Consider the following 12,102-nt stretch of genomic DNA (forward strand, 5'->3'; position numbering starts at 1 on the left):
TATAGTAAAAGCATTGAGAAGCACAGAGATCCCATGTACACACTGGAGCCATGAAGGTTTATATAGGATTGCTAACAGCATATATCACCATAATCATCAGTAAGACAAAGTTTTTATTTGGATTCCTCTTCCTTGTTCGCCTTTATTCTTTCAACTGACCCTTATTTCTTTTTTATTAACCCCTTCAGTCTTCTTACTGTAGATTATGAGCTGGTTATCTGTCTCTAGAGCCTCTCTCATCCCCTCTGTTTATTTGCTATCTCATTCTTTTTGGGTATTAACCCTCTACTCCTGTATTATGTGTTTGCCCTCTCCATTCCTTTTAGCCTATTTCTACACCAATTCTCTCTCTTTTGTCAATTGAATTGCCTACTATTCCCAACCCTACCTCATATCTGTTTTTCCTTTGCTCATATTCCTGTCAGTTTCTCAATGTCTTCATTATCTCCCCTCTTCATACGTGTTCCGGGTCTTGTTCAGACGGTGCCTTTGCCACCACAAGTTCTACAATCCAAGGCAACACGGGGGTTTCTGTGGAATCTGTCACCCACTCAGGTAAGACGGATGTCCTTTATTTATATATGTGTGAACATGGTAAAAATATAGTTTGCGTTAATTGACAATTCCATTGACGTGACAACTGCATTATCCACTGTATTACAATGTTTGTTTACTCTGTTCCATTTACTGTAGGAAGTATGTATATCATACCCTCTTTTCCTTCCTAATCTCTTCAAGAAGTGCTTCAAATTTACCCCCCCCCCCATCCCTATAGACCCGAGGTTCCCTGTATCATCTCCCCATCCTGAGGATTATGGCTGCTGCAGGGGCCGGCAGATGGAAAGCAGGAGATACTGTATCTCCAATATAACTACTACAATAAATGCCCCTACAATAAATGCCCCTCATCTAGGGACATATTTATTAAAGAATATTTGCAGGATATCCTCCCAAAACACCCATTTGTGGAGGGTGCCTGCAAATATAAAGGTTCCCCAAGATTTAAGAAGGAGGAACCAGGGCAGATATCTCCTAAATCTACAGCAATTCCTCCATTTCCAACACCAAAAGCAGCCCCCATAGGTTTCTATCAGATTTACTAGTATCCTATAGTCTACTATAGACCAGATTTTAACAGAAAGGGATCCATGCACTGATGCCGGACCCGGAAGCAGGGTGATAACGTAAGCTACAGTTTTACTCTGCTAACAGCTCTTCTCCAGGACGGGCTCTTGGGAATGACACTAAATGTGCGTGAAAATCTACATTTTCAAGCTGCAAAGTTAGGGCCTGATTCAGGGATGGATGGTAATGTGATTTTCAAGTAGATCGAGCTATTGTTTGCCATCGTGCATGCATATAAGCCACACAGCGCCTGCGCAGCTGTCGCATTGCGATTGCGAACGTACCTAGAAATCCATTGCAAAGTGAGTGACGGGTGGACAACATTTGGGGCTGGTAACAGTCAGAAAAACGTGGGCGTGTCTGACCGTTTAAAGGTCATTACGATTACATGGGTGTGCATTAATCAGCCCTTGCAATCTCCTACGCAGCATTAGAGCGTTCAAGGAGAGCTGCCGCGTCTGCAGCAGGTCAGACCTGCCGCAAGGGCAAGATGGTCGCTCAATGTGTGTCAATGCTACCGATATTTACACAGGTCAGCGACGTCGTACGTATGTATGTACGTACGTATGAAGGCAGCAGTCAGCGTTCTTATACTCGGGTGATCTTTGGAACATAAGCATATTTTCACAGTTGGGTTGCATATGAAATGGCAGCTGCAATTGCATTAGTGTCCATCTCTGAATCATGCCCTTAGTTGTTATTATAATATCCCATTGCCATTTATAATGCAGGATATGATAAATGGGCCCCATAGACTACTGGGATACACAGTGTACTGCTCTAGTCTTCAGTCAGAGTATGGGCAGTATTCAATTAGTTTCGCACCCGCGGAAAAGTTTTGAATGCCGGACTTTTTGTTGACACCCATGTTTTGGACACGGAAACTTTTCGTGCTCGCTCCCGCTATTCGCCGTATTCAATTGCAAACCACGGGAAACCGGGACCCGGTGAATGTGAAACAGTCAGAAAGTGCTGTCAGAATTGGGGAAATCAGCCTGAACCCCCAAAAAAGATGCACTAACATTGGGGATCAATTTAGATGAGCACAAATAGCCCTAATAAAGCCATTTTGGGTACTTAAGTTTTGACAATTGCTTGCAATTAGCGTCCTTGTTAAAGTGGTGAAGAATGGCAGTAAGTAGTATTTTTTGGTGAAAATAAGTAGTCCTGTCAAATTTGGGGTACTTGAAAATGGGTGCTAGCATGTTTCAAAGTCTCTAAAGTTAAGTTTTAAAAAAACGTGAAAAACGCACCTGGTGCCAGCACCTGCACTCCTAAAAACACCTGATCCATCCTTGCAGACCCCCAAAAAGTTTATTTTGTTAGTTTCTATGCTTGTACTGTTTCATCCCAAAAAGGAAAGTACTTTTTTTGGGGTGTTCCTCACTTTTTTTCAGGGATTTTTGATGCAGTTGTCCTTTGGGGGGCTGTCCCCAGGGTTCTGAGTGGTTTCCCCGCCTTTGCACCCCAAAATAAAAATTTTGCACTTTTTTTCACCTGCTATTCAGAGGCGAATCATTTTTGCCTATTACATTACATTAACTATCCGCGGATGTGAAAAGCATTTGGAATTGAATACGGAGCTAAGTCTCCGACATGCAAAAAGCCGAGATTGGCAAAATATTTCCGCGGATCCTGGCTTTTCGTATCTAATTGAATACAGGCCTAAGAATGTTAGGAAAGACACATATTTCTAGAACAGCTATAGTCAGGGATTAGCAAAGGACAGTATGTTAGGAAAAGTAACATGTACAGTAGATCAGCTACTGTGTAATCATGGATTAGAAAAGGAGTTATTAGTGTGTCCCAGTCATTACTTCACAGCATTAGTTTTTGCGCTTGTACCTGGAATGTACCTGTTTATCAATATTGTACAATTTTATACATTAAATGCAATTCTCATTATTTTAAAAAGATGTATATTAGTGAGCGTGTTGTTATTATTAGTGCATAAAATGATTACATGCAGCTGATCAGCAGTAAAGTGTCACTGTAGCGATGCCAGAAATAGAAAAAGTGGTTGAAATTGTGACCAGGGGGTAAATGTACTAAACGTTAGATTAGGGGTTTTCTGCGGATTCCAGGTTTGCAATTTGCTGATTTACTAGTCAAATCTGCTGGGAATCTGCTTAAAATGCTGACTTTAGAACACAATAGATCATTGGCTTAGTACATACTTGCCGACATTCTGGCAGCCCCCTCCAGGAGGCGTGGCCGGGATACTACCCGGCAATGGGGTGGAGCGTGGCCATGGAATTGCATTATTTTGTCCCCGTCCCCGCTACACAATGCCGAGAGTTACCTACTTTTCAGGGTGGCTGGGAGCGCCACCAGAATTTCGAGGCTACCGGCCAAAGCGGGAGAGTAGGTAAGTATGGCATAGTAGTAATGTTTTTTTAGTTACAAAAATGGAAACCCCGGATTTATTATGCAGCACATTTAGAACCTGCAGCAAAGCAAACCATACAGAAAAATAGACCAGTCTATGGCAGGTGAGAAGCACTGCACAGATCACTATGATTGGGGGGAACCGTACACGATTTAAAAATATATATACACTAGGGATGAGCGGGTTCGGTTCCCTGAGAACCGAACCCACCCGAACTTCGGGGATCCGGGGCGATCCGAGCCCAAGCTCGGATCTCCCTGTCTGCCCCGGATCCCTCTCCCGAGGCAAAACCTCGAGATCTGCTGTCGGATCTCGAGGTTTTGCCTCGAGCGGCCATTTAAAAAAAAATGCCTTTGCCTTTAATGGGCAAAGTGCTGATTGGCTGACAGAGCCGTCTGTCACGGCTCTCAGCCAATCAGCATTATGGTGCTCATTTGCATGTAGCACGGACTCGTGAGATCCGTGCTACATGCATCTGTGTGATTGACAGTGACACAGAGCACAGATGGGTCAGTGAGACCCGTCTGTGCTGCTGTGTATTTCAATGACACAGATGCACGCACGGACCAGGAGATCCGTGCTACTTGCATCTGTGTCATTGACACAGAGCACTAACGGGTCCGTGAGACCCGTCTGTGCTGCTGTGGTAAATAAAAAAAAAAAAAACCTGTGTAAAAAGAGAAAAAAATGGCGTCCTCCCCCCCAAAAAAAGAGCAACCAGCCCCGGGCATTAGTGACCCAGTGCTGGGTGTGCTTAAATACAGGGGACAAACGACATAGGGGTCCCCTGTACTTAAACACAACCAGCACCGGGCTAGTCAGAACCAGAGCTGGTTGCCAAAATACGGGGGACAAACGACGTAGGGGTCCCCCGTATTCTGCGCAACCAGCTCTGGGCTCTGATCCGGTCCTGGTTCTGGAAATACAGGGGAAAAAAATGAGTAGGGTTCCCCTGTATGTTCCAGAACCAGCACTGGACTTTTTCTAGCGGGGGGCTGATGCCACAGCCAGGGGAGCCCTTTCACCGGGCCCCCCAGCCGCAGCATCAGCCCTGACCGCTAGTCAGCCCAGGCCGGGGATCCCTGGAGAGCTGGGGACCCCCCCAATAAAGGGGTCACCCTCTCCAGGGCACCCCAGGCCCAGGCTGATAGCCCGGGGCTATCCCCGCCACCCCTGGTGGCGGTGGGTGGCGGGTTGATTGTGTGGTGTGGTGTAAATAAAGAATATCAAACATTGTCTTTACAAGTAGAACTGCAAGTCCCAGCAAGCCTGCCCCGCATGCTGGTACTTGGAGAACCACAAGTACCAGCATGCAGGGCATTAAGGGCCCACTAGTACCTGTAGTTCACCTGTAAAAAAATGTTTAAAAAAAACACAGGACACACACACCGTGACAGTATAAGTTTATTAAACATACATACACACACACACACACACACACACACATGTACACATACTCACCTATGTAACCCTGTAGCATCGGTCCACTTGTCCGGTAAAGTATCCATAGGGGACCTGTGAAAAAAAACATACTCACCATCTCCTATGCGAGGTTCTGTCCTCTTCGTTCCAAAGTAGGCATCCCCGGACTTGGCAAAAAAAAAAAACGAAAACGCGATCCACGAACTTAGTACCGTTCTATAGAACGGTACTTCCCGAATGAGAGCTTAGCGGCGGGGTATCACCATGGAAACCCCGCTGCTAAGCGTTCATTGGCTGAGAGAGGCCATCTCCCGTCTCTCAGCCAATGAACGGCTCCCTCCATTGTAGTCAATGCTGGGAGCCGCAAGGTTATTAAAGTTTACCCTGCGGTTCCCACCATTGACTACAATGGAGGGAGCCGTTCATTGGCTGAGAGACGGGAGATGACCTCTCTCAGCCAATGAACGCTTAGCAGCGGGGTTTCCATGGTGATACCCCGCCGCTAAGCTCTCATTCGGGAAGTACCGTTCTATAGAACGGTACTAAGTTCGTGGATCGCGTTTTCGTTTTTTTTTTTTGCCAAGTCCGGGGATGCCTACTTTGGAACGAAGAGGACAGAACCTCGCATAGGAGATGGTGAGTATGTTTTTTTTCACAGGTCCCCTAGGGATACTTTACCGGACAAGTGGACCGATGCTACAGGTTACATAGGTGAGTATGTGTACATGTGTGTGTGTGTATGTATGTTTAATAAACTTATACTGTCACGGTGTGTGTGTCCTGTGTTTTTTTAAACATTTTTTTTACAGGTGAACTACAGGTACTAGTGGGCCCTTAATGCCCTGCATGCTGGTACTTGTGGTTCTCCAAGTACCAGCATGCGGGGCAGGCTAGCTGGGACTTGCAGTTCTACTTGTAAAGACAATGTTTGATATTCTTTATTTACACCACACCACACAATCAACCCGCCACCCACCGCCACCAGGGGTGGCGGGGATAGCCCCGGGCTATCAGCCTGGGCCTGGGGTGCCCTGGAGAGGGTGACCCCTTTATTGGGGGGGTCCCCAGCTCTCCAGGGATCCCCGGCCTGGGCTGACTAGCGGTCAGGGTTGATGCTGCGGCTGGGGGGCCCGGTGAAAGGGCTCCCCTGGCTGTGGCATCAGCCCCCCGCTAGAAAAAGTCCAGTGCTGGTTCTGGAACATACAGGGGAACCCTACTCATTTTTTGTCCCCTATATTTCCAGAACCAGGACCGGATCAGAGCCCAGAGCTGGTTGCGCAGAATACAGGGGACCCCTACGTCGTTTGTCCCCCGTATTTTGGCAACCAGCGCTGGTTCTGACTAGCCCGGTGCTGGTTGTGCTTAAGTACAGGGGACCCCTACGTCGTTTGTCCCCTGTATTTAAGCACACCCAGCACTGGGTTACTAATGCCCGGGGCTGGTTGCTCTTTTTTGGGGGGGTGCACGCCATTTTTTTCTTTTTTTACACAGGTTTTTTTTTTTTTTTTTTACCACAGCAGCACAGACGGGTCTCACGGACCTGTCATTGCTCTGTGCCAATCACACAGATGCATGTAGCACGGATCTCCCGGGTTCGTGCTACATGCAAATGGGCACCATAACGCTGATTGGCTTCCTGTCTGCCACTGCAGTGCCACTCCTAGATGGGCCACGTGTTTGTGCCGCCCCCTTGTGTCGCTTAGCATAGTCATCCAGCTTCCTCGGTACAACCTTTTGGCCTAAAAACAATATTGTGAGGTGTGAGGTGTTCAGAATAGAGTGGAAATGAGTGGAAATTAATGTTATTGGGGTTATTAATAGCGTAGGAACAAAAAAAGGCCCATTTATGTGATTTTAGCGTTTTTTTTTTATTTTTTAAGAAAAAATCCAGATCCAAAACACAAAACCCAGAACCCAAAACACGGAAGGGTGGTTTTGGCAAAACCAATCCAGATCCAAAACACGAAGAAAGATCCAGATCCAAAACCAAAACACAAAACACGAAAAGTGTCCGGTGCACACCCCTAATATACACATTTAAAACTTATTACTAAAACAAAGCCTGCACATATCATAGTGATCTATTCAGTGCATTAAATCTGCACCAGATTGAAGGCGGATTGTTGTCGGATTTGCTGTTGATATCTGACGGGTATTGATGGCAGATGAAAAGCGACAGTCAAAACAGATGCACAATAAATACTGTTTTTGTAGACTGCAATCTGTCGTTGATGCCATTCGGTTTCAATATGACAGCAAATCCATTGTATAGTAATTTACCCTCAGGCTTGCATCTAAGGACTGCTCGGCCTTTGGCCTCTGAGTTGGTTGCTCACAGCTTTATTAAGCCACTGATGTGCACGTTGTACAAGAGTAATTTGCTTATGCTATGAGCAGGCCCCAATATATCAGCTGTTTTAATTATAGATCTTGCTGCCTCCAGTAATTCCAAGAGATGATCTCTCAGTTTGGGCCTGATTTAGCAAGGATCGCAACTGCGATTACGCACGGAATCGGACGATTGTTGTGTTCTGCGCATGCGTATGCATCACAGTGGCTAGTTTGCAGTGCGCGAACTAGCCACTGCGATCGGGACTGCGATCGCAGTGACTACACAGACCTATCGCAGAGTGATTGACAGGAAGTACCACTTGGCGGAGGTGACGGGGGGTAGTCATCGAAACGCAGGCGTGTCAGTGCATTTGAGCCGTTACAGGGGCGTGCATAAATTATCCATTGCGATGCCCTACGCAGATTGGCCTTTTACTGCATGTAATGAGGTTAGCAATTCCTGAGTAAGGTCAGAGCTTGTGCAAGAGTGCGTGAGGCTGCAATACCGATGGTTCTGCAGTCTTGCTAAACATTACGATGTGTAAGGTAAGGTGGGCGCCCTTACGTTGTGCTGCAAGGCATAGCGATCGCAATGGATTAGCATATCATCGCAGTGATACTGCGTGTGTATGTGTAGTCACTATTGCAATTGCGATCTGTACTGAATCAGGCCCTCTGTTTAGCCATGAAAGTGGGAATATACATGAAAAAAGAGAGGGTACAATAATGAGATGGACAGGAGTAAAGGAATCAAATCATGTTTATGCAGTTGAGCGATGTTTTGCTAATGCACATCCATAAAAAGTCTAGGAGACCCTATCTGCGCAAGCGCTAACCGCGGTGTGCGATGGCATACGGAATTGCATATGACATTGTTATGATTAGAGACGGCCTCTGCAATCTGTGGGCTTGTGAGGGTGGAGGTGGGAGGTGAGCTAAAGTGTTTGCTAAAAAGGGCAGTCTCATGGGCGTGTTATGGGAGTGTCAAGGGAGTGTCTTCAATCAGGGCTGCGTTCTCAATCCAACACCCACAGCCTCAGACACCATGTTTGGAAGTACTAGTTGAGAGGAGTAGCCAGACTAACCCCTAGGTGCGCTGATGGTTTACAATCACCGTCGCAGTTGCACAGTCCATGGTGTCTCACAGGGGCGTCTCAGTGCTTATATTCTCCATCGCACGCTGGTCCGCAGGGGGAAGACTGAGATTAGCATTTACATATTTCTGCAAGCAGTGTTGAGACAGCGGTTGCACTAGCAAATGCATTAGTGTCCATCTCTGAATCTCTAAATCAGGCTTAGAGTATGGAGCTGGGACTGGGAGAGAGAACATTGGTGCAGAAATAATGAATGCGTGGATAGTGATTTGGATGAAATATCTTAATTTATTGGGTGTTTATGTTTATGAAATACAATGAAAGAAATATAATTTTACCATTTTTCTAATAGTTCATAATGCATGTACTGTATGTGCCCTTTTAGAAAATGTTCATCGCATATCAACAGCAAGCCTTAGCCATGCTGACACTGCTGGTGTGACACTGCCACTCCTCACTCCTGGAAAGAACCTCATTCACAGCACAGTAAATAGTGAGTATATCTTATCAAGTTATCATTACTCAGTGGCGTCCCTCCCCGCGGTTCGCGTGACGCAGCCGGCCCATGCGCCGCCAAAAAGGGGGCATGGCCATGCAGCCCGAACCACCATGCCTATACTTGGGAGGGTGCAGGAGGTCCCTGTGAGGAGTGCCGGCCGGCTCCCTCAGTGTCAGGAGCCAAGTGCTGCACTTAACGCTACAGTGCAGCACCCGGCTCCGTTCAGTGAAGGGGAGTCTGCACCTTTGCGTCACCCCTCGGACTGCACCCCCCTTGTTACACCACTGTCATTACTCTAAGTGCACAGATGCACAAGCAGCAGCAGGCACTGGGACATTTATTTATTTTCTGGCATCACGAAATAAGACAAAGGGAGACCCAGGATACCAGAATAGAAATACTACAGAAGTAGTTATCAAAGAACCAATTCTATTTGTACTATCCTGCATTGTACTGGGTCTCATTGCAGTTGTGGGACTGTGTTCTGTGATAGTGCTGTCAGTTATAGATTCAGACGGAATCAGCTGCATTCTGCTTCACTGTCGCTGTATTATGCAGCTTAAGTGTACTTCAATTCAATGATTCCCTGATCCCTGATTTGCTGATGAACTGCAAAATCCAACATGTCAGAAATCCTCAATTTGCCAATTCCGATCACTGAGCAGCCCACCACCGTTACCCATTGATTTGTGAAGCCATCGATGATTTTGGTGGCCATACCTGTAACTAGTCTGGCCATGCTGTCTGCTTTTGGCTCTGGTAATACAAAAAAAATAAAGGTGCTGATCACAATTTTTTTAAAAACTGTGGGCCTGATTCAGAGCCGCTCGTAAGCGAACCATGCGCGAACCAGTCAGTGCGGTCAGAAATCGTGTTCTCGCAAAATAGCGAATGCTTGCTAATTTGAGTGACAGGATCAGGCGTTTGTGGGTGGTAACAGGGGAAGGTGCTTGAAAACGGGGAGTGGAGATCTGAACGCAGGCGTGCCAAACGGTCAAAACGGGCGTTTTAAGGGTGTGCATAATTAACAAAGCAGCGTCATCGACCACGTCAGTTGGGTGTCTTTTAGCCAGAACTGCTCGCATGATTGCGGTAGGAAAATGCAACCACAAGAATAGCGAGCAGTTCATTCACCTTTCGATGTACTCGATTAATCTAATAAATAGCGGAGATGACATATGATGCGAGCGGCCAGGGGGCGTTTTTTACAAAAAAAGTCCGCATGTTTTGTTCGCTCGTTCAGACATAGAGGCGCCAACAGACCGCAAAGAGTGAACGGTCAATTTAAATAGCCAGCCCCTTTTTCTGGACGAGCGAGCGCAAATAGCGTCCGGCTCTGAATGAGGTCCAGTGTTTTTCCAGCAGCTATCAGCCCTCAGAATATGTAGCAAATGCACAAGGAAAAACAGGTGTTTTAATTAAACAATTATCAACTATTACAATCACACCAGTCAGTATTATATATGAATATAAAACAACAATAAGAACATATCCAATAAAATAATAGCTCTGTGGTGACTCCCAAATGTGGGAAATCCGAATCTCTATAAAGATTGTGGTCCCAAGTTACCCGTTGTAGAGACTTAGGTCTGCAGCCATGGGACAGGCTGTGTAAACAGCAAGGGGTGCTACATTCATATATTCAAGTGTATACTGTGCTTTTACCTGCCACATACATCTGTTAGCTATCCTCTGCCCATAGATTCTGGGATTGCATGCAAAAATCCACAAATCTAGGGTGAGATGGGGGTCAGATGGGAGCGAGATGAGGTGCTTGTTGCTGGTGTTTCCTTTCCACGCCATTGCAATGCCACTTCTCTCCACTCACCCCTTGTTGGACTGACTGCTTTGTGTGCATGTCTTAGAATAATTTTTTTCATAGAGGAATCAGAGATGATTCTGCTGTATTAGAGAAAAGTGGCGTCACTGGGGTTGGTGTCACTCAGTGCGCTACCGTAGGCTTCTTCTGCGCGTCCTACGCTTGTGAAAGGGAGAGTGGCCTCGTGCCTACAACCCTTGCGTGTGACACTTTCGGGGCGACTCCCGACAGTGTCACGGCTGCTCTGAGGGGTCACCTGCTCAGATGGTGTCACCAGATGCTGTTCACACACGCACCCCCCTAGTGACACCACTTAGAGAGGTTTTGTACGTTTTGTTCATGCCTAATAAATAAATATGTATTTCACAACCAAAACAATTGGTCAAAAACATGGGTGTATGTGAAGTATGTCTGGGGTAAACTTTATGCTATTTGTAAACATTTTTAAGTGCAAGTTTTGATGGTGTGACTGGTGGTAGCGTTTAAAGATGCACCAAGCTGGATTGTTGCATCTACAGACGCATAAAGTGGGCTTCCCAGCCCTTGCACAGTCAGATGCACGCTTGTACATCAGGGGAAGGGCTGATACTGGCATTAGTATAAAGTTGCAGACACAACTACCGCAAAAGACACTGAAGCGCTCGCAGCAGCATGCAACTCACAATCTGCCCCAGAATGTGGAGCTGAGGGGTTGGGAAATTGAAGTAGATATAATAAATGTGCAGCAAGTAAATTTTTTTTAGGAAATATCTTTCTTTCTTGGATGTTTTTGAAATACCATCTAAGAACAATATGCCTGATTTATTTTAGGTTTTTGTTTCACACAAGGCCAAGAGCAGGTCACAAAAATAGCCTCTATTTTATTGCTCAATGCACAGTAACATTGAGTTACACATAACATGCACTTGAGGCACATCTCTAGTCTAGATACACCTCTAACTACAAGTCCCACCTCTAACTATAACTACAAGTCCCAGCAAGCCCTGGCAGCCATTGACTGCTTGGGCATGCTGCAGCTTATACGACGGGTGGCACAGTGGTTTTGCAATAGAGGCCTACTGGAACATGTAGTTAATCCATACTTGCCAACTCTCCCTCATTGTCAGGGAGACTCCCTGAAATAGTAGTAATCTCCCTGTCTCCCTGAAGAGTCTAGCAATCTCCCACATTTCATCCTTACCCCCATTATGAAGCTGTTATATTAAAAAATAGAGATGTATACATTCAAATGGGATCATTAGTGTCATTTCCTTGCATTGGTTATTATAAGGCACAATGATCCCTATGAATTTCTGAAAAGTATTAGTGTGTTTTCATCAACAAACAGATCTTACTAACTGCTTTTGGGCTGGTTTACATTTGGATGTACGTCAGGTTTAGGACACGCCTCTCAGATTTATCAGTACACGCCCACTGTAACACG

At 46.0% G+C, this 12,102-nt stretch overlaps 1 protein-coding gene across 5 annotated transcripts in view; it reads left to right on the top strand.

Moving 5' to 3' along the window:
• Positions 1 to 12,102, top strand: part of LOC148541892 (uncharacterized) — a 58,381-nt gene continuing 46,279 nt past the window's right edge. For all 5 annotated transcript variants that reach the window (XM_088475240.1, XM_088475250.1, XM_088475259.1 and 2 more), the window contains exons 1-3: positions 1 to 99; positions 481 to 555; positions 8,747 to 8,854. In XM_088475240.1, the coding sequence (XP_088331366.1) occupies positions 51 to 99; positions 481 to 555; positions 8,747 to 8,854 (232 nt within the window). In that variant the 5' untranslated portion in view covers positions 1 to 50. The remainder of the gene's footprint in view (positions 100 to 480; positions 556 to 8,746; positions 8,855 to 12,102) is intronic.

Source organism: Taudactylus pleione, unplaced genomic scaffold (assembly GCF_031769625.1).
Source record: "Taudactylus pleione unplaced genomic scaffold, aTauple2 ptg000016l, whole genome shotgun sequence".
NCBI lineage: Eukaryota > Metazoa > Chordata > Amphibia > Anura > Myobatrachidae > Taudactylus > Taudactylus pleione.